General features: G+C 34.7%; 1 protein-coding gene across 3 annotated transcripts in view; it reads right to left on the bottom strand.

The window, feature by feature from the left end:
- Window positions 1-25,578, bottom strand: part of LOC150107973 (katanin-interacting protein-like) — a 726,539-nt gene that overhangs the window by 399,348 nt on the left and 301,613 nt on the right. For 2 of the 3 annotated variants that reach the window (XM_090415492.1, XM_090415494.1), the window contains 2 exons: window positions 14,668-14,748; window positions 976-1,029 (listed from right to left, as the gene is read on the bottom strand). In XM_090415492.1, coding sequence (XP_090271618.1) covers window positions 976-1,029; window positions 14,668-14,748 — 135 coding nt within the window. The remainder of the gene's footprint in view (window positions 1-975; window positions 1,030-14,667; window positions 14,749-25,578) is intronic. The other variant, XM_090415493.1, reaches the window with a different exon arrangement.

Raw genomic sequence — 25,578 nt, 5'->3', positions numbered from 1 at the left:
GCATGGATATGTATTCCTGATTGCATGCCTGGTCAGTGTTTTTTACCACTGTGCTGTCACTGATTGTTCATTTAGCAATTTTTCAAAGTAATTACTCCGTACTTCAAGGATATCTTTTTCTCCAGTTTTCAATGACCTTCATCATCTCTAATTCCTTTTACAGCACTCTTTCCTCCATTTCTGAGCTTCTTCAACAACCTCCAGAATATCTTGTCAACTTCTTGATATTTATTTTCTATGTTCTTACCAAAGTCTTCCCATGATTTTTCTATCCTTGCAGACATCACCACATGCCTCTTTGGCTGAATCAATCAATGTTTTCTTCAGAGCTTGCCAATAAATCTCCAAATTTTGATTCCTGTTCTCAAACTCTTTTTTATTTGAATAATGTTTGTATATTTTAGTCTACAGTTCACATCTGAGTGCTGCTCAACTTTTATTTGCTTTGAAACTTTCTTACATGTTCTTCTTTTCAATATGAAATTCAATTTTATCCTGATCAAGACTAAATGGTGATCACTTCCAATTTCAAATCTTCAGTACACGCTCGTGTCCTGCACAAGAGAGAAAACATAACTATCAACAAAAAAATAGTCAATGAGACTTTTCTTATTCCTTGTATCTTCTCTCCATGTGAATTTGTGCACATTTTTATGTTGGAATGTGCTGTTACTATAAAGTAGTCCATGTGCTGAGCAGAAATCCAACAAGTTTTTTGCCATTATTAGCTTTGCTCCTTTCTTCAAATTTCCCAAAATACAATTAATTGCATTAGACCAATTAAGATGAGCCCTGATGTGCTGTACACCCTTAAAACTTTCACATATCGATAAAAATGCAACTAGCACTACAATTTTGTATTGCGGGTTGCATAAGTCACGACAGCACACCCAACCGAAATGTGCACATGATGCCACTGATTATATAACTGATATAATACCATAATTAACTAATTGGAAAACATAATTAACATACCTTTGCAGTGATTCAAACCATTTTGGTTTTCTATCTGTACTATCACTTAGTGGCCTGACAAATTAAGAAGAAAAAAATTATTACACCTATGCATTAGAAGTATAATGTCATTTAAATTTTACATATTTCAGTGAAGGATTATCATCACTGCTATCTAACCAAATATGAAACCAAACAGACTATTAGATCCTCAATGAATATATTTTAAACTGAACAAAAATATGTATTGTAAGTGGAGGTTTCTGTGATTTAGAAGTTCACATGGCATATTCTGGTAATTGGACCACATTTTTTTAATAAGCTATATAAAACACAATGAATTAATAAAAGACCTGACAAGTAAGTTGTTTGACTTGCATCTTCAGGGGTAAAAGGTAACAAATTTTAAAACACAAAGAAAAGAGAAATTATTAGCAATAGTTCATACTATACAGTTGTAGCTGTCTGACTATTCATAAAATTAAAAATCAGAATGCAGATTCAAAGCAATGCTGAGTTTAAACAATGCTAGATGATGATGATGCCACGTTCTGTTGTTCACGTTCATAATGTCCGAGGTCTGATTGAGGTATATTTTTTATTAAAGCTAACCAAACTTGGTGGAGAATTAATCCTTGATTTTTATTGCATTGTGTTGGTATTTTAAACATGTTTGCAGCTTCTTTAAATTTCCATTTCCTTATGTAACAGTTTTTTCTATGTACGACATGTTTGTTTTCTGTCAGAGTACATTGTGGCCGGTGGAAGTGGTATGGAAAGCTAGACCTGATTTGTGTTCTCTTCTGTTTTGCACATCCTTTTGGTGTTCGTTCATGCGAATTTCCCCAGATCTTCCTGTCTGTTCTACGTAGCAGATGCTGCAAGAACAATAAATTTTGTAAACACCTGGTTTTTTTAAAGGATGATGAGGAGGTTTCGGGGGATGTAGAAATCTCAAAATTTTTTCCAGCGGCAGAAAGGCTACTTTGATGCTATATTTGTTGAGTAATTTAGCCATCTTGTCTGTAACATTTTTGATATATGGAAGTGTAATAGCATTTTTGAAATCTTGTTTCTGAGAGATGCTTGTAGGAGGTGTGGGGGATTTTTTTTGATAGTCTTGGTTTCATAACCATTCTTTTGAAAGATCTATGTTAGATATTCTAATTCTTCATTTCTCTGTTTTTCTGTGCTGGAAATGTTATACGCTCTCTCCCATAAGATTTTTATTAGACCTATTTTTTGCAAAGGGTTATGGTGTGAAGCCGCATTAAAAAATCTTTCTGTGTTGGTGGGTTTTCTATATATTGAGAAAGAAAGTTTATTATCCTTTTCATTGACTTCTAATAGAATGTTTAGAAAAGGCAGTTTCCTAAGTTGTTCTTGTTCTATAGTAAATTTTATATTATTATGCAAATTATTTAGGTAATCTTTGAAAGTAATGAGTTCGTCTGTTGTTCCTGGCCATATGATGAATATATCATCTACACAGCATAGCCATATTTTTGGTTTTTTATGATAATTGTTTAAAGCATTATTTTCAATGTTTTAAACAATTATCATAATCATTTAAAATTATAATGTTCGTTTTCCATAAATAGGTTAGCTAAAGCCAGAGAGAGGGAAGAGCCCATAGCCAAGCCTTTTTTTTTTTTTTTTTAATGTAAAATTATGTATGAATAACAATTCTTTAATTTTTTAACTTCTATGTGAAAGGTATAGCAAAATGTTAGTTTTCATATAACACTTTCATTTGGTATTTTATTTACAATTTTATTCAACACTAATTTACTAAATTAGATGTCCTAAATATGAATTCACATACATAAGAAAATGTGTATGTGAATACACATTTCCTTGTGTGTTCCTAATACACATAGACAACATTCAAAAATTATAGACCATACAAGAAATGCTTTCTGTTCACATTTAAGATCTGAAAGGCAGATTGTTATTTGGGATTATGGCCAAAGCAACTAAGGCTATGAGACCCGTCTATTATGTCTGTTAATTTTGTGTGTGTGTGTGTGTGTGTGTGTGTATTCTTCTGGCTGATCCATCTGTTTTGTAAAATGAAACACTTAAGTTTCCTATGTTAAAGATACCAAGCAATTTTAAACCTGATTTTACTCCATTTCCCAAGTGAGCAAACCGACAAAATGTCAAGTTTGTGCCTGCAATTGATGCAAGACCAGCTGATCCCACAGGTAGTGCAAGCTCTGATCACTAATCTTAATATTTACCCTTAATGCCAAAACATCTCCAAGAAGGGGATGTATGATGGTTTGTATTAAAGTACTACCCAGACCGGTTTCGACCTTTATTGAGGTCTCATCAGTGGGAGCCAGGCTAGAAATACCAAGATTTAGTAATGCAGAGCTTATAAGTATTTTACCAAAACAAGTTACCATAAGGTGTTTTAACCTTATTAAATAAAATTCTCAGGAGGAGATATAAACGTAGAAAGTATTTTTAACTTGGGTATAATTATGTTAATAGGTTTAAAATTGCTTGGTATCTTTAACATAATTATACCCAAGTTAAAAATACTTTCTACATTTATATCTCCTCCTGAGATTTTTATTTAATAAGGTTAAATAAAAACAAGTTACCTTATGGTAACTTGTTTTGGTAAAATACTTATAAGCTCTGCATTACTAAATCTTGGTATTTCTAGCCTGGCTCCCACTGATGAGACCTCAATAAAGGTCGAAACCGGTCTGGGTAGTGACCCCTTGCCTTTAATACAAAACATCATACATCCCCTTCTTGGAGATGTGTTTTGCCATTAAGGGTAAATATTAAGATTAGTGATCAGGGCTTGCTCCACCTTTACCACGAGTTGCCTCGGTCTTGCACTACCTGTGGGATCAGCTAGTCTTGCATCAATTGCAGGCGCAAACTTGACATTTTGTCAGTTTGCTCACTTGGGAAATGGAGTAAAACCAAGTTTAAAATTGCTTGGTATCTTTTACATAATTATACCCAAGTTAAAAATACTTTCTACACTTAAGTTTCCTGCTGACTCTTCAGTGGAAGAGTCAGCAGGAAACTTAAGTGAATGAGACTGTTGGCTATGGATGATATAAACCAGAGATGGGGAACTTTTTAGTATCAAGAACGAAAATTGCAAATTTAAAAACTTCCGTGGGTGACTGGCAAACTTTAACTCTTATATATAGTGTATGTCATGTGCAATACATATCTCAATAAGTAAATGTGCAACATTCTCATCTGATATGGTATCTTTTAATTACAATTGTGTAGACATAATTATAACAATCAAGCAAAGGCTATATTTAATTCATTTTAACTGAGAACTTTATTAAAGCAATAATAGCATAATAAATATTTCATCAAAGTTAATAAAGCTTACCTTTAATCTTAAACTTTTTAGTGAGAAGGTTGAAACTGTTTTTTTTTGTGAAAGCTTAGAAATATTAGCCGCCCTTGATGAGACAGCTACTCGTAGTTCATTGGCGAGATTTTTGTCAGTGAGTCTTGTATAAAGGTGATTTTTTGCCAGACTTAATTTAGAAAAAATTGCTCACATTGATAAGTAGTAGAAAACTGAGAAGCTATTTTCAAGGTGTTATTTTTTTAAAGAAGGGAATTTCTCAGAATCAACAGATTTGTAAAAGTCCAATATAGGCAGATTACTACATTTTGATCTCAAAGTGTTATCACACTGCAAATCAATCAACTCTAATTGCAAGGAATCAGGGCATATATCAAAAGATATTTCAAATATTTGCAACTCAATTCTTTGATTTTTTTTTATATCTTCAAATCTCCTTTGAAATTGATTCAAAAGACTTTGACATTCATCAACATAATCACTTGTTGGTTTTGGATTGTGTTCTCTTAATTTTGGAAAATGTGTAAAGCGATTTGTTTTCAGTTGGGTACGAAATAATTGAAGCATCGATTCAAAGCTCTTGACATGAGTGAGCAAAGAGGTCATTAGCTGATTGGGGTCTTGTAATTTCAAATTTAGATTATTCAAATGACTAGTTATGTCTACTAAAAATTCTAAATCACTTTGAAACTTTTCATCCTCCAATTCTTTAATAGGGGACACCTTTAATGTCCAAGAAAATTTTCACTTCGTATTTAAGTTCAAAAAATCACTTGGGCATTTGAGCTCTACTTAGCCACTTAACTTCACAATGGTACAATAAGTCCCCATATTCGGCTTCAAGATCTTGCAAAAATTCTTTGAATTCCCTGTTGTTCAACCCTTTACTTTTTATCAAATTAATGGCCTTTGTTACTACATTCATGACGCGGTTCATCTTGAGTGACCTTGCACATAGATTTTCCATATGAATGAAGCAGTGGCACACAATTAAAGTATTTGCATTCAATTGACATTTCTTAAATTCATTCTTACTCAGAGCCATGAGCCCTTTTTCACATAGCGAGACCACTCAGTTTTTCATTTTCATATGGTAAATCGAAATCCTTTAATGCTGAATTGACCATTTCAAATAAATCTTCACCTTTAGTTGTCCCCTTCACTGATTTTAAAGCAAGAAATTCTTCTCGTATATTGAAATCTGTAGTTATTCCCCATATAAATATAGTCGTTTGTGCAGTATTTGACAGATCAGTAGTCTCATCGATGGCTAATGAGTAAAACACAAATTTTGCTGAATCTACTTTCCAAGAAGTTTGGATGTCATCAGCAATATCTTTAATATGGTCAGAAACAGTTCTTCTTGATAGGCTAATATTTTTAAACAAACTCAGTTTTTCTGGGCATAAAATCCAACGGCATTAAGGATGCAATCTTTCACAAACTCACCTTCATTATGGGTTTTAAGTTTTTTAGCAATTTGTTCACACAACGCATTATTAGCTTGAGTTACAGATGGTCTTTCCTGAATAAGCTTTTTAAAAAGAGATTGGCTTTTGATTATATTTTCTTTCAGAGTCACTATCTTGTCTAAACGTTCTGATCCTTTTAAATTTTCATATTTCTTATGATTACTCAAATAATGTCGTTCAAGATTATATTTTTTGTAAACTGCAACATGTTCATTACAAATAAGACAAATGCACTTGTCATTAATTTCAATAAAGAAGAAGTATAGTTCTGTCCATTTTTCACAAAAAAGAGCATATCCACTTCTTTTATGCTTTTCACAACAACTTGTCATTTAAACAAATAAATTGAATAAAGTTGTCAACTGGTTAATTACAAGGCACTCGCAGTACTACATGAGAAAAACAAAGTCAAAAGTCAATATGTTATGCAACGCAGGAAAATGTCATAGTGGTAATTGGGAAGCAACCAATCAGAGAAAGTCTGAACTTTGCCCACGAGTAATGCTCCTTTCTTTTTATTTTAATGGCTGGTCTCGATTTGATGATTACCAGACGTATGACGATCATATTTTATGTAATATAGTTATTTTTGATTTTGTATATTTAATTATTTAAATAAATTTAATTATAATAAATTTCAATTATTATAAAATTTCATTTACATGTACATACGAGTACATCAGGGCGAATTGAAATAGACTCGTGGGCGAAATTTCGCTGTGAGCAAGGGGTTCCCCACCCCTGGTTTAAAGATGACGAGCAATATACAACAGTAATAACATAGCATCATTAAAAAAAAATAAATAAAATAAAATAAAATAAAAAATATATATATATATATACAGGGTGTTCGGGATAAATTTGACAGTTTCGTAAGGAAAAAGAAAATCTTCTTTGTATCTATTAAATTTAATGAATTGACAAAAAAACATTACAGGCAGAGTTAATTACAATACTATCAACAAGATTTACTCAAAATAACCACCATTAGCATCGATCACAGCTTCAATTCTGCTTCGGAACCTCGAACAAGCTGATGCTACAGTCTCCCTGGGAAGGGCCGCAAAAACTGTTTTAATTTTATCCATTAACTGGGCTTTTGTATTACTGGAAATGCGATTGGTGTCTTTTTCAACTGCGCCCCATACAAAATAATCCATGGGGTTAAGGTCTGGGGAGTTTGGAGGCCAAACATTTGGACTGGTGAAGTCGTAGAAATTTTCAGACAACCATTTTTGACTTTTCCCAGAGGTGTGGCAAGGGGCCGAATCCTGCTGCCATACATACGGCCTACCATTGGCTACCCTTGTTATCCAGGGCTTGACTACAGTTAGCAACTCCACGAACAAAGCCCGAATTCCAATGCCAGGGTTCTTCAACACCTGTTCCTGCAGATTTGCGAGGAATTCTGCTGTACGAACGCAATCAGATCGTCTGCTAGGGATCTTTCTTCTTGCTACATCCTCGTAGTCACCATTGCAAGTCTCTAGTTCATGCCTGATTGTTTTTACTGTATTCAGGGAGCATTGGGCAGCAGTCGTAATATCCTTATTTTGATGGCGGGCACGAATCATCATGATACAAGTTATTCTCTTCCATGATTCAGGTGGGTTCCAGCTATCCATCCTTTCTGACATCTTGTATATGAATGAAGAAGGGTCCAAACTTTTAAATGAAGAGAAGTGTGTGTTAATACATGTAACTTACGGAAAAATATAATTAATTATAAATATGTCAAATTTATCCCGAACACCCTGTATATATATATATATATATATATATGATTATTACTATTAACTCAGAGGTTGGATATGTTCATTTTAATATAAACTGACTAAAAATCCGAAGAATTATAACAAATTGAGATTTATTCGAAAACGCAACATGTTTCGTCAGGATTGACTTCATCAGGCATTAAGAACATAGAAATTAAAAGACACTGAAAAAAACATTGAGACACTCTAAAGCTATAATATTCAACTGTAAATTACAGTTATTATGAACTTGAGCTATAGTCCGTGTTAAATAATATCTATATATATTTACAATTACTAAGAATGAAAATCTCACAAACTTTCTCTAAGAATGATTCTAATTTAAATTATGTTCTGTGGTTTCAACACAAAACACAGAGCCAAAGGAGTCTGTGTTTTGTGTTATGCTCAATTACAACAGCAAATCCCAAATTAAGTATGTCAAGAACTTATATTCTTGTTTCTTGGCATACTTAATTTAGGATTTTTAATTTTCTTTAATCCTTTATCCAAGTGTGAGCATGAAGTATCTTCAAAACACAAGTATATGGAGGCTAATGACTTCAAATTGCCTTAGTATCCTATAATGCAAAGCACACATCCTTTCAGGTGTGTATAATGTTATGCATTATGGGAAAGACCACTACCCAAAACGGTTTTAACTTTTATTGAGGTCTCATTAGTGTTGAAGTAATGCAGAAGTCATTATTACCTATATACAAATAGTGAAAAGGTGTAACATATTATTAAAATCCTCCGGATTAGAGCTAGTTATTGAAAGCTTTTTTTGTTTTAACAATTTGTAGACAAGTAGCCTAATCACTAAGAACACATAACCATGTGTAAAAACTATATATATCATCATCATCATCATCAAATTCCTACCATGTACCCTCAAGGGGTGTACAGGATATGACAGTACTACATGAAAAAATTACATCATTACTAACTTCCTATCTACAATTTTCCTCCAAATCAGTCTGTTACTTGTCAAGACTTCAACATTATCAGATCTTATATTTCTATCGTCTAAGGCACTTTGTACCGTATCAATCCACCTATATCTTGGTCTTCCTCTGGGTCGTTTTCCTGCCAACCTGGCAGAGAACACTTGTTTTGCTAATCTTTCCTCTCCCATTCTATTTAAGTGACCATACCATCTGAGATTAGCTCTGCTAATGCATTCCTGGATGCTGACAATGTCAAGTTCTTTCCTAATATCCTCATTTTTAATATGATATTGCCATTGATGCCATCTGTTCACGCCTCTAATCTTTCTCAAGACTCTCATATCTGCGGTCTCTAGTCTTTGGTCAAGTGTTTTACTTCTGACCCAGCTCTCAGATCCATAAGTTAAAATTGGTTTGAACACAGTCTTGTATACAGCTAATTTAGTGTTCCGACTAATTTCTTTCTTATTCCATATGAATTTATTCAATTGACTTCCCACGATACCAGCTTTGCTGAGTCTGTTGTCTATTTCTATATTTAGTTTACCATCTTCAGTAAAAATTGTGCCTAAGTAGCTGAAATGTTTTACTTGTTCCACAGGTTCTCCATTCACAACACAGTTGACATTTTCAATGATTCTGCCTATTTTCATTGTCTTTGTCTTTTTACTGCTGACCTTCATACCATATCTATTACAACAGCTATTCAATTTAGTCAGAGAATCCTGCAGACTTGTAGCGGATTTATTTAGAAGTATAACATCATCCGCATAAAGCAAAGAGCTGACATTAACATCTCCAATTTTGATATCAGGTTTAATACCACATTCCTTCATAATGTGATCCATATAGATAATGAATAACAGAGGGGATAATGTACATCCTTGTCTCACACCAGTTTTAACATTAAACCATCTTCCTGTACTTCCTTCAATTCTAACTGCTGACTCAGAACTCAAATAAAGACTAAGTATTGCTTGATATAATGCCCCATTGACACCATATAACTGCAGCGTATTGAATAGCTTCTCTCTTGGCACCTTGTCATATGCCTTTTCCAAATTGACAAAACTTAAATACAGATCTTTGTTATATTCCCATGCTTTCTCGACTATTTGTCGTAAAGTGAAGATCTGATCCTGACAGCCTCTATTTGGCCTGAATCCAGCTTGTTCTTCACCAAGCTTTTCTTCCACAATTCTTCTCAACCGTTTCTCAAGTATACTTGCATAGATCTTGCCAGGAACACTCAGTAGGGAAATACCTCTGTAATTCTCACATTCAGTTTTATTTCCCTTTTTATATATGGGTACCATGAGAGCTCTACACCAATCATCGGGAATTCGTCCCTCTGTCCAGGCTTTCTGAACTATGCAGTGCAGCCACTGTAAGACCTCTTATACCACCATACTTCAGCATTTCTGGTCGAATATCATCTACTCCTGCTGCCTTTCCACATTTCAAGCCTTTGATGGCTTTTTCTACTTCAAGTATAGATATGTATTCCTGACTGCATGCCTGGTCAGTGTTTTTTATCACTGTGCTGTCATCACTGCTTGTTTCATTTAGCAGTTTTTCAAAGTAATTACTCCATACTTCAAGGATATCTTTTTCTCCTGTTTTCATTTCACCTTTATCATCTCTAATTCCTTTTACAGCACTCTTTCCTCCATTCCTAAGCTTCTTCAACAACCTCCAGAATATTTTGCCACCTTCTTGATATTTATTTTCTATATTCTTGCCAAAGTCCTCCCATGACTTTTGTTTAGCTAGTTTTACACACTGTTTAGCTTTCTTACATTTGTCTCTGTATTCTGTAAGAGTAAAAGCTGACTTATTTGCCAGGAACTTTTGATATGCTTTCTTCTTTTCCTTCACTGCCTCTTTAACTTCCTGTGTCCACCAGGGAGTTCTGATTTTTTTATCTTTGCACACAACCTCACCACATGCCTCTCTGGCAGAATCAATCAATGTTTCCTTCAGAGTTTGCCACTGAATCTCCAAGGTTTGATTCCTGTTCTCAAACTCTTTCATTTTCTTTTCAATAATATTTCTGTATTTTAGTCTACAGTTCACATCTGAGAGCTGCTCAACTTTTATTCGCTTTAAAACTTTCTTACATGTTATTCTTTTCAATATGAAATTCAATTTTATCCTGCTCAAGACTAAATAGTGATCACTTCCAATTTCAAATCCTCTGTACACTCTGGTGTCCTGCACCAGGGAGAAAACATCACTATCAACAATAACATAGTCAATGAGACTTTTCTTATTCCTAGCCTCTTCTCTCCATGTGAATTTGTGCACATTTTTATGTTGGAACACAACTATATATATATATATATATATATATATATATATCATGTTTCTAATGGGGGATCAGGAAAGCAAGAAGAAACTCAAATGCCACGGGCATTCTCCTCATTTATATGGACTTCCAAAAGTCCAAAAAGTGAATATTCCACTATGTCCTGTGGTGGCCTGCACTTGCTATCCATGATAGAAAGTTGCTAAGCACCTTTCTAAAATGACTTTGGCATTCACAAAGAAGTCCTCTTCCTTTATCAAAAATAGTTCTCATTTCAAAGAAAAGATATCACAACTTTGCCTAGGTGATCTCCTTTTTAGCCAAGATATTGTGTCCTTATTCACAAATGTTCCTTTAGATCAGTGTTTCCCAACCTATGGTCTGCAGACCCCCATGGGTCCGCGAATAATTCAAAGGGTAAAGTTGTAATTTATTACTTCATCTTTATGATATGTAAAATATAAAAAAAAATTTCCGTTTTGGTTTTTATGGGGGCCACAGTGAATTAACATTCACTACAGGGGGTCCGTGACATCAAAAAGGTTGGGAAACACTGCTTTAAATGAAACACTTAACTTCCTCAAGCAAGAATTTCAGGCAGATATTGTGAACTTATTTGACTTTGTCATTCATTCTGGCTACTTCACATTTTGGCATATCATGCCAACACAAACTTTACCAACAAATTGAGTACATCAATGGGCAACTCTCTTTCTCTCACACTAGCTAACTACTTCATGGAAAGATTTGAACAATGGATCCTGAATAGCATTATTCCTAAACTGTCCTTACTGTACAGATATATTGATTTTTTTTTGTGGTATGGCATGGGTCCTGTACAGATTTATAATAGTTTGTCAATAAGATAAACATTTTCCACCATTGTATCCAGTTCACCTGAGTTAGAAGAGAACAATCAGATTGTCTTTTTAGATTTCTTATTACTTCACCAACCAGATGGTAGCCTTCATTTCTCAGTTTTTAGAAAGAAAACACATACTGGACTTTACATTCATCCTCTTGCATATTATTATAATTGTCCAAAATCTGGCACCATTAAGACTCTGGTACATTGAGCACACTCTCTCTGGTCCACTGAAATGTTGCTGTACATGTAATGATGCAAGTAATGAATTGCATCAAATCCACCTTTCTTACTAATGGATTTACCAAATCATATATCAACAAGATAAGTAATGATTATAGGGTTCCCCATCTTCATTACAGTGATACAGAGGAGGTCTGTCATGTCACCATTCCCTATGTTAAAGGTATTTCAGAAGGTATAGCCAAACTACTTAGATGTTGGCCTACAAGAGTCCTGCTCTATCAACAAGATATCTACTTTACTAGGCTCAGCTAAAGATAAACTTCCACCTTTAGTCCACCATGGAGTATATCAAATTCCTTGCCAGTGTGGATTATCATATTTTGACCAAATAGGTAGATCTGCAGCTGCACCATGATGAACATCAGCTGGGACATGTAGAATCACCTAGAAATCAAATTCTTTTGAAAAAAATTAAGGTTCTCCATCAAAATAATAATCTCTTAGAATGTCTATACAAAGAAAGTTGTGAGCCCTTGCTACATCATCTGAATATAAATAGAAACTAGGAACTTAAATTATCCCTTTTATGAGAAAAAGTTCTTCTTCGCAAATTCCAGAAATAATTTAATTTTTATTTATTTTAATTAATTATTTTTGTTTTTAATCTCTTCTAAAAGTTCTTTTTACTAGAACCAATATAATTAGATCATGACACGCTACATCATGCAAGTGCAGTTTGCACATTTCATTGTTGAATGCACTAGTTTCTGTTCTTATTTAATCTGAATGTCATACTGAAGATGGCCTTGATACTAGGACCAAAATTTTATATCAATAAAATATTTAAGTTAAATACTTTAAGTTAAATCTATCTTATGTTAATGAATTATCATATTTTATATTCCTATTTGTTAAGTTACTCCATAAACTCCCTGGTGTGTAGTGAACTTAGACTAGTTTCCTCCTCTCACCACAGCTGCTTTGTTTGTTCAAGCTGCACTGTTCATTATTCTCTGCTGTCAGAATAGCAGTGATGAATGCCAATCTTAACTAAGTTAACTGCATCATCTAGTAATTAAGTTTCAAGTAGGTAGTTGTAAGTATATCTTTCTTAAATATTTAAATATAAACAGAATACCATATTATTCATTATATCTTTATTATCTGTTTTCCAACTGCAGTCATTTGCCAAGTTTTTCGCTATTTTCTTCTCTTCTGCTTTGTTATAGGCCTTGTATGATCTCATATCTGTTCTCCAGAGGGAGCTTGCTTGTGAATCACATTAGAAGTATGTGAATGTATTGTTGGCAATGCTTGATAAAATTGAGTTGATGAAATATACAGGAAAAACGAATTAACTTTTTATTGTGTAAAATACTTACACCTGAAAACTGATAGTTTACAAGAAAAAAAGAATTGCTTAATAGACAAAATAAAGACTAATTTTTGTTCATGAATATAAGCAATCTTTTTGCCACGTTTTCTTTTCAATGGCATCTGTTCACCCCTCTCCACACACACAATTCCTATCAAAATTGAGAAAGCATACTAAACATTATTAAGATTGTTCTGTCAGATGTGTTCCATGCTGATTTGTAGCTGCCAATTATGTGAGTATGAGTGTGGACAAGAGGAAACAGTCAATTTTGCAGTACTTCTTCAGCAGTATATAATAATAAATAAATTATTATTATTATTATTATTATTATTATTATTAAACAAGACCTCATGGAGTCAAAGACTCATCTAGGAGGTCCTTTTATCTCACACACATCTCATCATACCGGGTCTTAAACACATTCAAACTCCCTGCAGACACCACACTCTCAGGCAAGGCATTCCAATCATTCACAACTCTGCACGAAAAAAACCTGCCTCTCACTCCCCTACTCACACCCTCTTTATACAGTTTCCAGGGATGACCTCTGGTTCTCCCCTGATCTCCCACTATTCGCTGTAGAACTTCTCCACCATTGATCCTATAGCAACCCCTTACCAACTTGTAGGTCTCTATCATATCTCCCCTCTTCCTTCTCTCCACTAGTCTCTGCAAATTACATCTTTTCAATCTTTCCTCATACTCGACATTCCAGAGGTCAGAAACTACCTTAGTCAGTCGCCTTTGCACCCTTTCCAACATCTCTTCATCCTTCTGAAAACCAGGTGACCAAATCTGGGCACAATAGTCCATGTGTGGCCTAATCAAAGCCTTATACAATGGAACAAGAATCTCCCTACTTCTACACGTCAGTGTCCTCCTCATCATTCCCAGAAGTCTTTGTGTTGTCTTCACAATTTTGGCGATGTGACCCCTAAATTTTAGATCCTTATCCACTATCACTCCCAGATCTCTTATTTCCTCTACTTCCAACAATATATTTTCACCAAGCATAAATTCTGCATCCCATCTTTGTTTTCCAAATTTTAAAACCTTACATTTTGCAACATTGAACTCACATCCCCATTTGCTTGCCCAATCACTCAATTTATTCAAGTCTTCTTGCAAGGCCACAACATCTTCACTACTCTTTATGGTTCGTCCCAACTTTGCATCATCTGCAAACAACTGAATATCTCCATCCAAATCTTCAAATATAAATATTCATCATAATGCTATATACATCACAATTTTTCATAAGAGTATGAGAGGAGTGAGAACATTGAAAAGATCTGTTTTGAAATATCATATTTGTCCTACATATTAAAATTCATTTCTCCTAACACCTAAATCTCAAACACTTGAAATCTCTGCAAGTTGTTGGGCATCAATGTATTATGCAGCAATGTTTACGTTCAGAAAACATAAAATATGAATCTTACCTAATAGCAATCTCCTTATGTACATCTCCTTTTTCAAGAGCACTGGATGACACTGATCTCTCTTTCTCTATGGGTACAGTTCTTCAAAAATATAACAATTAACAGTTAGTCCAATTTAGTGTTTATTAATATTACTGTATCCAATTATGATACATTTTATTACTCTATAAAACCAGTAATTAACAATGAGTCTTATATTAAATGAAGAGATTAACTACAAAACAATAAAGTGTAAAAGTGTAACAATAGTCACAAGCAAGTCTGCAAAATAAAGTGTAGCTGTGGGCCCAAAGGATACTGCAGTTTATATCAGGAATAAGAGAGAGGAATTTTTCACGATGGTTGGTGCAACAGTCACAAAAATTATAGGCATTAGTGAAATAATAATAGGAGACAATGTAGTTGGATATAAGAATGTGAGAAGTAGTGTTTTCAGGACAGAAAGAACAGAATGATAAGGGGGTACTACTTATGATAGTGGATAAAGTCACCAGGTGGACAAAGATGTGAAAGTCAATGCATAAGAGGCAATAAGTTAGAATGATACAAAGAGGACAAAAGTTATGTTAATCTACCCATGACATCCATTGGCAAATTAGTGTGATGAGAACAGACTGAATAATTATCAAGGAAACAGGGACTGGAGTATGTGGCAAGGAGATGAAATTTATTCACTAACTATGAAATAATTACTTGTAATGTTATGTGGTGAGAGTGCTGGATCTCATCATAGAATCAGAAGATATGGTCCATAACCAAAGTAGTTACATTGCCTCCAACTGGGCAATGTAGCTACTTTGACGAGCTTAAGAGCCAGTTGAAGCAGTGCTGTGGCATGAGAATGTGCAAGGGAAATATGTAAGCAATGCATGGTGATGGTTAAGGTGTGTTTGAAGAAAGCAACATCAGAAGGATAAATTAGGTAGGAGTTAGATGGATGAGGAGTATTGTTAAGCAAGAGTTGCAAAAAATATTATGAAGAACATATATGAGGAGAAAAAATTATCAGCAAGCTCACTAGTAGGTACAAGATACAGGTTGACCAGGTAAGAAAGGCAAAATCAGATTATGCAAAGGAATTAACCAAGAATGAATGGAAATCCCAAAGAGTTCTTTTCCAGTATGTTGAGAAGGAAGACTAACTACAGATGGTAGGGTGGTCATAGAAGCAGCCACTTTTCGAGTTCTATCATCCAGATGAAGACAATATTTCATCTTCATGAGAGGAACTGATGTGTGGGAACAAAAATTGTTGAACTCAAGATATAGCACACAATTGATGAAAATACAGCCATGAAATTAGAAGTGAAATTAGTCTGTGTATTATGAGAATGTGCACAGAAATTGCTAATGTCTGTGACTAGACTGATTAATTTAAGTCTCAACTCTGGTAAAATCGCAAGGGAGTGGAAGGAAAGCAAAACAGTTTCATTGTAAAAAGGCCTACAAGATAGTTGTAGAAAATTACAGACTAGTATCCAAGGAATGAGGTAAACGTATTGGAGAAGTTGGTAAAAAAAAAATTCAGCACTGGGTGGATAAAAATATGATTCTCTGTGGGAAAGCATGGCTTTGTGAAGAATCAGTCATGATGTAAATTTACTCCTTTCATATTAGAATGATAGATCACTTAGTTATTACATCATGACACTGCTGGAATGATTGTGCAAAGGCATTTGATAACATACCACATGGAGCTATGTTATACAAATTGGAGCAAAGTGATGGATATGAAGCATGTGACAGCAGCCAATGGACAGATTGAATAGTATATGCAAGAGCAGAATTCAGGAGAAAGTAACTAACTAGCATTGTGATGAAACAGGACTCTGTACTTGTACTACTGCTATTTAATTTGTATATTAATGATACGTGAAATAATTTAAATGGAAATATTCAGTTGTTTAATGATGATTCAAAATTTGGTATGTAATAATCAATATAGAGAGCTTGAAATGAATCAACTATGCTGAGAGTAAAGACAAACTATAATGGGTACCAGTTTAAAGTGGAAAAGTGCAAATTTATACATTTGGGATGAAAAGATTACAAGCAGTGTACCATACAGTACAGTTGTTAATATAACATTGATTAAACTATACTCCATCAATACACTATTGTTCAAACTGTATTTCATCAGGAAACTGATAAAGCCAGAGATTTGTAGGTATTATTATTTGACATCTCCAGGGAGTCCAGGGACTCATAAAGGGAGGACACCTGCTCTACAACTCCGTCTCCACCATTCAATCACCAACTGACCACAACTACACCAATGCCATCTACTACCGATCACCACTGGTATTCCCACAGACAATTACAAACATCCACTTCCACACCAGGATTCAAACCACACAGCTTTTGGCTGGAGAGCGGATACTCTATCCATTCGACCAACCAGGCCAGCTATTGGTGGATAAGGAAATTGAAGTTCAGAGCAGACTGCAGAAGTGGCCAAGGTAGCTCATAGGATTACTTGGTTACTGAAGAACTTACTAACGAACAGAATAAGGAAGTTATCATTCCTTTTATTATAATGCATTCACGTGGTTAAACATAGATTAGTGTGTACAAGTCTGATATTTGAGTTTCTTGGGGATGAGGAAATGGTGAAGTGGATCCAGAGAAAAGCGATCAAGATAAGTGGTCTGTGGAATGATTCCTATAAAGACAGAGGTGTATAGGTTACAGAAATTGGTCCATTATTTTAAAAACATTGGCTTTTTACTCAAGAATTCTTAGGGCATTATAGGTGTATTTTAAAGATAAATATATGCAGACTAGTAGAGGAAGAAATTTTGCACATACCTTGTTTGGATGTTAGGCTGTTAAAAGGGGGGGGGGGTTGAGGCAAGGTGGGAAATTAATTAAAAAACCAGGGTTTTTTTTTAAATAATATATATATTATTATATTTAAGGATGCTTCTTTGGGGAAGGGTTTTATGGGAAACAGGGCAGGGAAAGCGTTAACGGGAGTGCAAACCGTTTCGATCGTGCTATTGTCATCAGAACATTTTGGGATAAGTGTAGGGCTATGTCATGTCGGCTTGGTGTTTCTGCCTTTGAGGAGCTTGTGAATGTTCCGATGACGATAGCACAATTGAAACGGCTCACACCCCGTTAATGCTCTCCCTGCCAGTTTCCCATAAAACCCTTCCCCAAAGAAGCGCCCTTAAATATAATAATAATATATATATATACATGTATATATATTATTTTTAAAAAAATCGGGTTTTCTAATTAATTTCTCACCTTGCCTCAACTTCCCGCTCCCCTTTTAACAGCCTAACAGCAGAAGTATGTATGTAGAACGAAGACAACCTAACATCCAAACAAGGTATGTGCAAAATTTCTTCCTCTACTAGTCTGCATATATTTATCTTTAAAATACACCTATAATGCTCTAAGAATTCTTGAGTAAAAAGCCAATGTTTTTAAAATAAGGGACACTCCTAAACGAAAACAGGCAAAAATAGTCATAAAAATAATAGTTTTTAAGAGGGTAACATGGGAATTTCCCAGAAATAATACCTATAAGAACCGATGTTTATTATTAACAAATTATGACTAAGATCTGGTACTACAGTCTTAATTATTATAACCTGTTAGAACAAAAATATTATGTGAATGGAATATGTGTCATTCATATTCTTGATTTTTATGTCATTATTATGAGAGATTAGGGGATGATTAGAATGTCATCACTATACGCACACACATTCTTTAAATTTTGGCTCATACCACATTTTGGTAAGGAACAGGTCAATTTCATGTAGAGTATCCAATGAATGATCAAAAAGGCCAGATTTACTACAGTTATTAAAGTTAAAGTGTCATTTGTGTTTTCTTTTTCTGGCTAGGAATCATGCATCCAGTTTTGCCTAAGGTAAGTTACAAGTGTATCAAATACAGTACACTTCAGGGTAAGCCAGGTAAGGAACAGGATCTTGAAGAAGTCGAATGAGTTCTTTAATTTTCAGGAGGTTTAAACGTGGCATTAACACTTTGAGTCTTATCGATGTAAATATACATTGATCGTGCATGAACCAGAATCCCATTGATGTATATTTACATTGCTAAATTAAAAATTCTGAAAATAATAATATATGCTTGAAATTCATTATCAGACTGTACTGTAGTGAAATTTGAACCTTCAGCTTCATTATCCATGAGGATAGTTGACTTTTATCAATAAAAAAAAGGAATTTATATTAGTATTCTGTCCACCAAACATACTGATGAGATGGTGGAGACTGATGTGAGAGGTCAACACCAGAAGACAAAACCAGCTGCTTTGCAGACTATAATAAATTCAAAGTTGGAGTGGATCGTAGTGATCAGTTGTTATCATATTACTCCTTCCATTGCCGTCAATTGAAATGATGGAAGAAACAGTTCATCCATACCCTGGATCTCACAATAGTGAAATCATATATATTATATAACAAAACCTACAGGAATATCTGATTGCAACAATATGTTGTAGCGGTAGTTGAAGGTCTTGTGATATCAGCTGGATAGGCACTGATGCTGACCAACCTGCAGCTCCTCAGGAGAGTGGACGCCTTATTGGATGAAATCATTTTCCATGTGTGATTCCCATCACTCCAGGAAGTAAAGGAAAAAGAGGACAGAGGAAATGCAATATGTGGGCAGAAAAAAGTAAAACAAACACCTGGAGGACAGGAAAGAAAGTACACAACTGTATACTGCAAGCAGTGTGACGTCCCACTTTGTCTAGGAATGTGTTTTGAAGATTTCCACACTAAGGAAAGATGCTGGCACATGCAATGATGTATAAAACAGTCCATATTTCATTATTTCACTATATATTTCTAGTAATTTTTGTGTTCTAATCATCTGCATTCTCAACATTCATATTGCAATTTTTATTTGCTATAACAGTATTGTACTTATATATCGGAAAAACCCTATTTGCAGATACTAAAAGGTAGTTGAATATTACCCAAAATGTATGTATAATGTTATATAATATGCCTTGCATTTCAAAAAAGGAATAGCCTAAGTCACTTGTGTGGCCAATAGTGGATAATTATTGTGATGTACACCCCTATGTAAAATGATATTTTCATCATCATAATAACACACGTTATTTATAATTTTCATTATTTATGTAACATCTAAGCAATATTTTGACTGAATTTGTTGAATTTTGAACACTAAAGAAGTAAATATAAAATTAACTTTTTATTTTTTTTAAAAAACACTGATTTCTTGCAACCTGTTTCTGGAGCCCATACCACATGTATAACTAAAATTTTTGTTCCAATTAATTGTCAAAGATGCTAACTAAAAGACAAAAATAATTATTTGGATATTCCATAGAAATACTGCACGCAATTTTTTTTAAATAGAGCTAAAAATGGTCAGGACACAGGGTTCTTTAAGTCTCAGTAGGTCTAGCACTCAAAGTGTTACGGTTCTATTTGTGGAGTATTCAGTATTTTTTCTAATATTCCTTTAATGTATAGAATTGCTACAGTTTTATTGAAATTATCATTATTTTCCTGATATCAATACAGTTCACAAGACTCATCGCAGGTGGTCGATGCAAGACAACACAAAGTTTGCCATATAGTACTGTGTGTTGAGGCTTAAGTGCCGGGAGGGCATCATGGTGGAGGTTCAATGAAGTATAGTATTGGGAAAGGATTAAAAACTATTTTTATTCTTCCCACGTTTCGTCTTAGCCACAGATACATCTTCGGGGAGAACAACATAATGTAACACACACATATACAATAGTAATGAAACAAATGGACATAAGACTAAAGTCCTAATTAGGTAAAGGGGGATGTCCTCTGTGGATGTTTCTAATAGACATGGGTTGTAAATTGAGATCTCGGGGGAAAAAGATTCTCCAAATTTTGGGAAGTTTCTTGCATCCATACTTATTTAAATTAGGCTGATTTATAAAGGCTGCTGCAGATTTACTAAAACCAGGCTTTCTTTTCTAAATTTGTTGTGATGGAGTAAATATTTTTTTTTCCCCTATGATCTATATCCAATTGCAAGTTTTGCAAGACCAGTCTGACCATAGCCATGACTACAGGTTTATAATTTGTGTTCTTCTATGTGGATGATTAATGATCTACCACTCTGATAGTAGTAGATCATTAACCAGCTTGCAGGAACAGAGAACTTTATAAACATCAGGAATTGAGAGAGAGAAACAGAGGGAGGAAGGTGGTCCTTAGTGGAATGGATAATGATAGCTAGTCTCTGGTGCAGCTTAAGAGCAGTGCAGAGGTTGCATTACTTTAAATACCTGGCCATTTTTTTTGGATGTACCCTGAACTTGAGGATGGTGATGGTATTCTTAAAACTCTTCTGAAGACATAGTGATGGATTAGGGAAATTTTATTTTATTTTATTAATTTTGTAAGAACTGTAACCATTAGATAGGAAGGTGTGGTATATATGGTTGAGTTCTGTTGAAAGAGAGGATTCACCGGAACAAAGAATGTAGGCTCTACTGATTAGTTTTAATGATGCTATATATTCATACTAGCACTTCATGGTATTAACCACACCAACAGAATAAATATTAAATAAATTTATTGAAACTGACCAATATTTTACTGGTTTTTCTATCCAGTATCTTCAGAGCACAAAGCATAATGTGGCAAGCACAAAGCATAATGTGGCAAGCACAAAACATTCAACTAAATAATTTGAAACAATTCAGATGTGACTGAAACCAAGTTACCATTGTACCTTCTATGAACTGGAAGACCATAGACCATATAAAGTTAATTTTTAGAAGTCTGACAACCTAGTCTCAGAATGACTGTCTCCCAGATCTGTGGCAAATTAATGCAACCATACTTGTTGAGGTTTAGCATCAGAGTTTCATAACTGATGCTAAATCTAAAAATAGTCTCAGATTTATAGCAGCTTCAATATAATAACGATTTTTTTTTCCATTTAAACTTAAGTTAAACCTATCCACACCTCAGTTTTCCAGTCAGTTCTGACTTGCCATACAGATGATCACGGATGTAATTTTTGTATCCTTCAAGGCAGATGTTAACTGATCTACCAGTCTGTCCAAAGTAAGCTAAAGCTGCACAAGGAACTTTGTATACTCCAGGATGCAAGAGGATGAAGCTGATCTTTTGGAAGAATGGATGAAAGTGTCAAGTTGAAAGAATGACTTGACCATACTATGAATCATATTTGCAGAGAACTTTTCCTATCTCTTTCTGATGTGTCATTAGTATATGGGATGGGAATAGTTTTACTGCAATTCTGTGTGTTGGATGCAGGAGGAACAGAGGGCACATGCAGAATTTTATATGGGCTGTAGCCATTGGCTTTAAAGGTGTTACAAAGGTCCCTGAGAAGGGCTATGTCACTATAGCCCTAGCTCAGAGAATGTTTTGAGGATTGCATACTTTTGGAATGAGTGATGGTGTTATTCTTTATGTAAATATCTGCAAGCATGGTTTTTCTGTAAATGGAAAAGGATAATTATCCATTTGGAAGTCATGCCACTAGTGTATCTAGAAAGGGATGACAGTTATAAAAAAAAAATGCACTGGATTTATTTGGTCATAAACAATATATAATGACCAAATGGATAATTATCCTTTTCCATTTACAGAAAAACCATGCTTGCAGATATTTACATAAAGAATAACACCATCACTCATTCCAAAAGTATGCAATCCTCAAAACATTCTCTGAGCTAGGGCTACTATTTACTACTAATACTTATGGCTTCTTCTTAATTAGAATAACATATAAAATACAAGAAAAGGCTAACATGAATGCATTTTTACCTGTATATAAAAAATGTTCCTGACTACAGCGAAATATGGACATAAATTTACTGCCAGCATAATAATAAATTATATCACACAAAAAATGTGTTATAAATTTTGTATACAAATTAAATTGCAATATGTTTTGGGGAAAAGTTACACATTTCCTAAGGAAGTTAAGAAATTAATGTATAGTTCTTACAGAAACTATGCAGAGAGACATTTCAGTATGGAACTTGTCCACCCCAAACTGCGATGCAGCTCTGAACATCATACTATACATAGCTCCAAGTGATTTGGGAGTTCTTGAGGCAAACTGACCCACTCCTCCTTCAGCAATGCATCTCCCTAGTGTGTCCAAAATGTGTTCTATGGGGTTAAGATGTGGGGAGCATGTTGGCCACTTGATTTCATTAATATTCTCGGTCTCCAGAAGTATTTACACTGGTCATGTATGATGTAGTGTGGTATTGTCATCCATTAAAATGAATTCTTCGCATACAGCATCAAAGAACAATCAAACATGATGTTGAAGAACTTTGTTGCAATATAATGCATCAGTCATAGTCCCCTTTTTCTAGCATTTTTAGCTTGGTGCATCCATCAAGTATAATGCCTCCCCACACCATGACCCCAGCACCGCCATATCCATCCCTTTCAAGAACATTCTCATGATGGTAAGCAGTACTACTTTCATGGCAGATCAATAGTCATCTAGAATTAGAGGTAAAGGTTAAAACAACTCATCTGTAAAAAGTATATTAGTCCACTGGTGTCTTGTTCAATTTTTATGGATACAACACCACCAATGAAAACATGCTCTACAATGAGCTGTGGATAAAGGGATGTAGACTGCAGGCCTTTGGGCATGTAGTCCTACTTGTCACAAACATCTGGCTACAGTTTGGTGAGATATTCACATACCAATTCTTGAATGGAGCTGACTTGCAAGTTGACCTGCTGTGGTGTGTTGATTAAGTTTTGCTGTTATAGCCAAAACTATGTCTTTATGCTTTGTGGTAGAGCAAGAGTAACCTCTTTGCAAACATCTGGAACACATTCCATTGATTTGAAACACTGCCCAGAGCCAGGATACAATGCTATATGAGATTCCAAACCCTGGCAATATCAGTAATTCTGCAGCCTTCCTCAAGCTTTCCAATAATTCTTCCCCACATGATATCATCTAAGTGATATCTTTGAGACATTACTAGACAACCAAGTTTGCAATTTTATTCCTTCACAAAAAGAGCTTCCTTCAAACACAACTTGCTTAGTGTAGCCTTTTGCTTTTTATCCTGTTGAGTGTTACCACATGATCCCTCTGAGCATGATTCGAAAATTTGAATGTGTACTAGCTTTCTTCTCGAAATCAGCAGTTATACAAATTGCCACAAGCTGATTCATCTGAATTTGCAGTTGTAATCTTCAGAAATAATGTTTGTCCTTAGGTTATGGACACCAGTGAATTACATTACTAAAATATATGAAACATGTAGGAACATTACAATATAAGTTAAAAACAAAATCACATGGAATGTGGGAGTTAGCTACGGTTCAGCATTTTGTGCAAATAGTTGGCTGAAAAGTTGAAGTCTGACATGTGGAAAGATCTGATAGGCAATTTCCAAATATCACACAGAATCAATCCTTGATTCCTATTGAGTGTGCCTTATGAATAGATGACCAGAGAAGATTCTTTTATGTTGCAAGCAGTGAAGTCTTATTGGAATAAGAGCAATGAGCTCTTATTTCATTCAATGTTGTGGTATCTGTAGGAAAAATGAAAAGCCAAGCTAGAGTTGTCTTCTCTGTTGTTGTTGTATCCAATGTTCTTTCTGTCTTATTTCCAAACTAATATCCATTCTATGCAAGAAAGGTCACAAGAACAGAGAATATTATAGACTCCCGGATGTTTGTGGAAAGGGCTATGGTCTTTAGGTGACCAAAGTACACTTCATACAGTCAAAATGGGCATTAAAAGTCATGAGATTTGAGGGGAGAGACTAGCAATCTTGAGAGAATTTACCAATGTAAGAGATGAAAACTGAAGTCCTGTAATGAATGTCAGGAGACAGCCATGGAAGAGGAGTAGAGAATAACAATTTTTGTATGAGTTTCTTTAAATATCTGTTGCAAAAGTTGGATTGTAGAGTTTGTAATTCTTCCTCAAGTTTTTCTTCATCTCTTGTGATAGAAACCACCTTTTTTTTGAGAATATGTATAATATGTTTTTTAAGTGCTATTTCTTTAGGAGGAATGTTAACTCTTGGGAGGTTCGGATTTTATCAGAATACTTGCCAGATCTAGATGAATATTATTAGCTTCTGTGGAGGAGAGATCATAGGTACTTCATTTTAAGCTAGTTTTTATTTTCAAAATTGGTACTTTCCTGGGAACAATTCCAAAATTATACTCTCGTCTGAGTACACTGAAAGCTTCTTCCAAGAAGCTTTCAATGAGAACATTCCTGAAAGGGATAGATATGGTAGTGCTGGGGTCATGGTGTGGGGAGGCATTGTACTTGATGGATGCACTAAGCTAAAAATGCTAGAAAAAGGGGACTATGACTGATGCATGATATTGCAACAAAGTTCTTCATTTTAATGGATGACAATACCACACTACAACAGAGTCGCCACTATACACTCTTGTCATAGTTGTGGTTGAGAAGTGCTACAATGTCGAAGGATCTCCAGAAACCCTGCTCTAGAGACCAAATATGGAACATTTTCAAGCCACTTCAGGCCTCTAGTAAGCATGGTGGTCTCACAACAGGCTACAAAGATAATGGCCATTATCTACAAAGATAATGATATTGCAACAAAGTTCTTCAACATCATGTTTGATTGTTCTTTGCTGCTGTATGCGAAGAATTCATTTTAATGGATGACAATACCAAACTACATCATATTCACCACTATACACTCTTGTCATAGTTGCGGTTGAGAAGTGCTACAATGTTGAAGGATCTCCAGAAACCCTGCTCTAGAGACCAAACATGGAACATTTTCAAGCCACTTCAGGCCTGAAAATTTCAAGCCACTTCAGGGCACTACATCATATTCACCACTATACACTCTTGTCATAGTTGTGGTTGAGAAGTGTTACAATGTCTAAGGAT

This window comes from Typopeltis vanoorti, chromosome 3 (assembly GCF_054136105.1).
Source record: "Typopeltis vanoorti isolate ZY-2024b chromosome 3, IOZ_Tvanoo_1.0, whole genome shotgun sequence".
Classification (NCBI taxonomy): Eukaryota; Metazoa; Arthropoda; class Arachnida; order Uropygi; family Thelyphonidae; genus Typopeltis; species Typopeltis vanoorti.
This window is presented reverse-complemented; position numbering and strand designations above follow the sequence as displayed.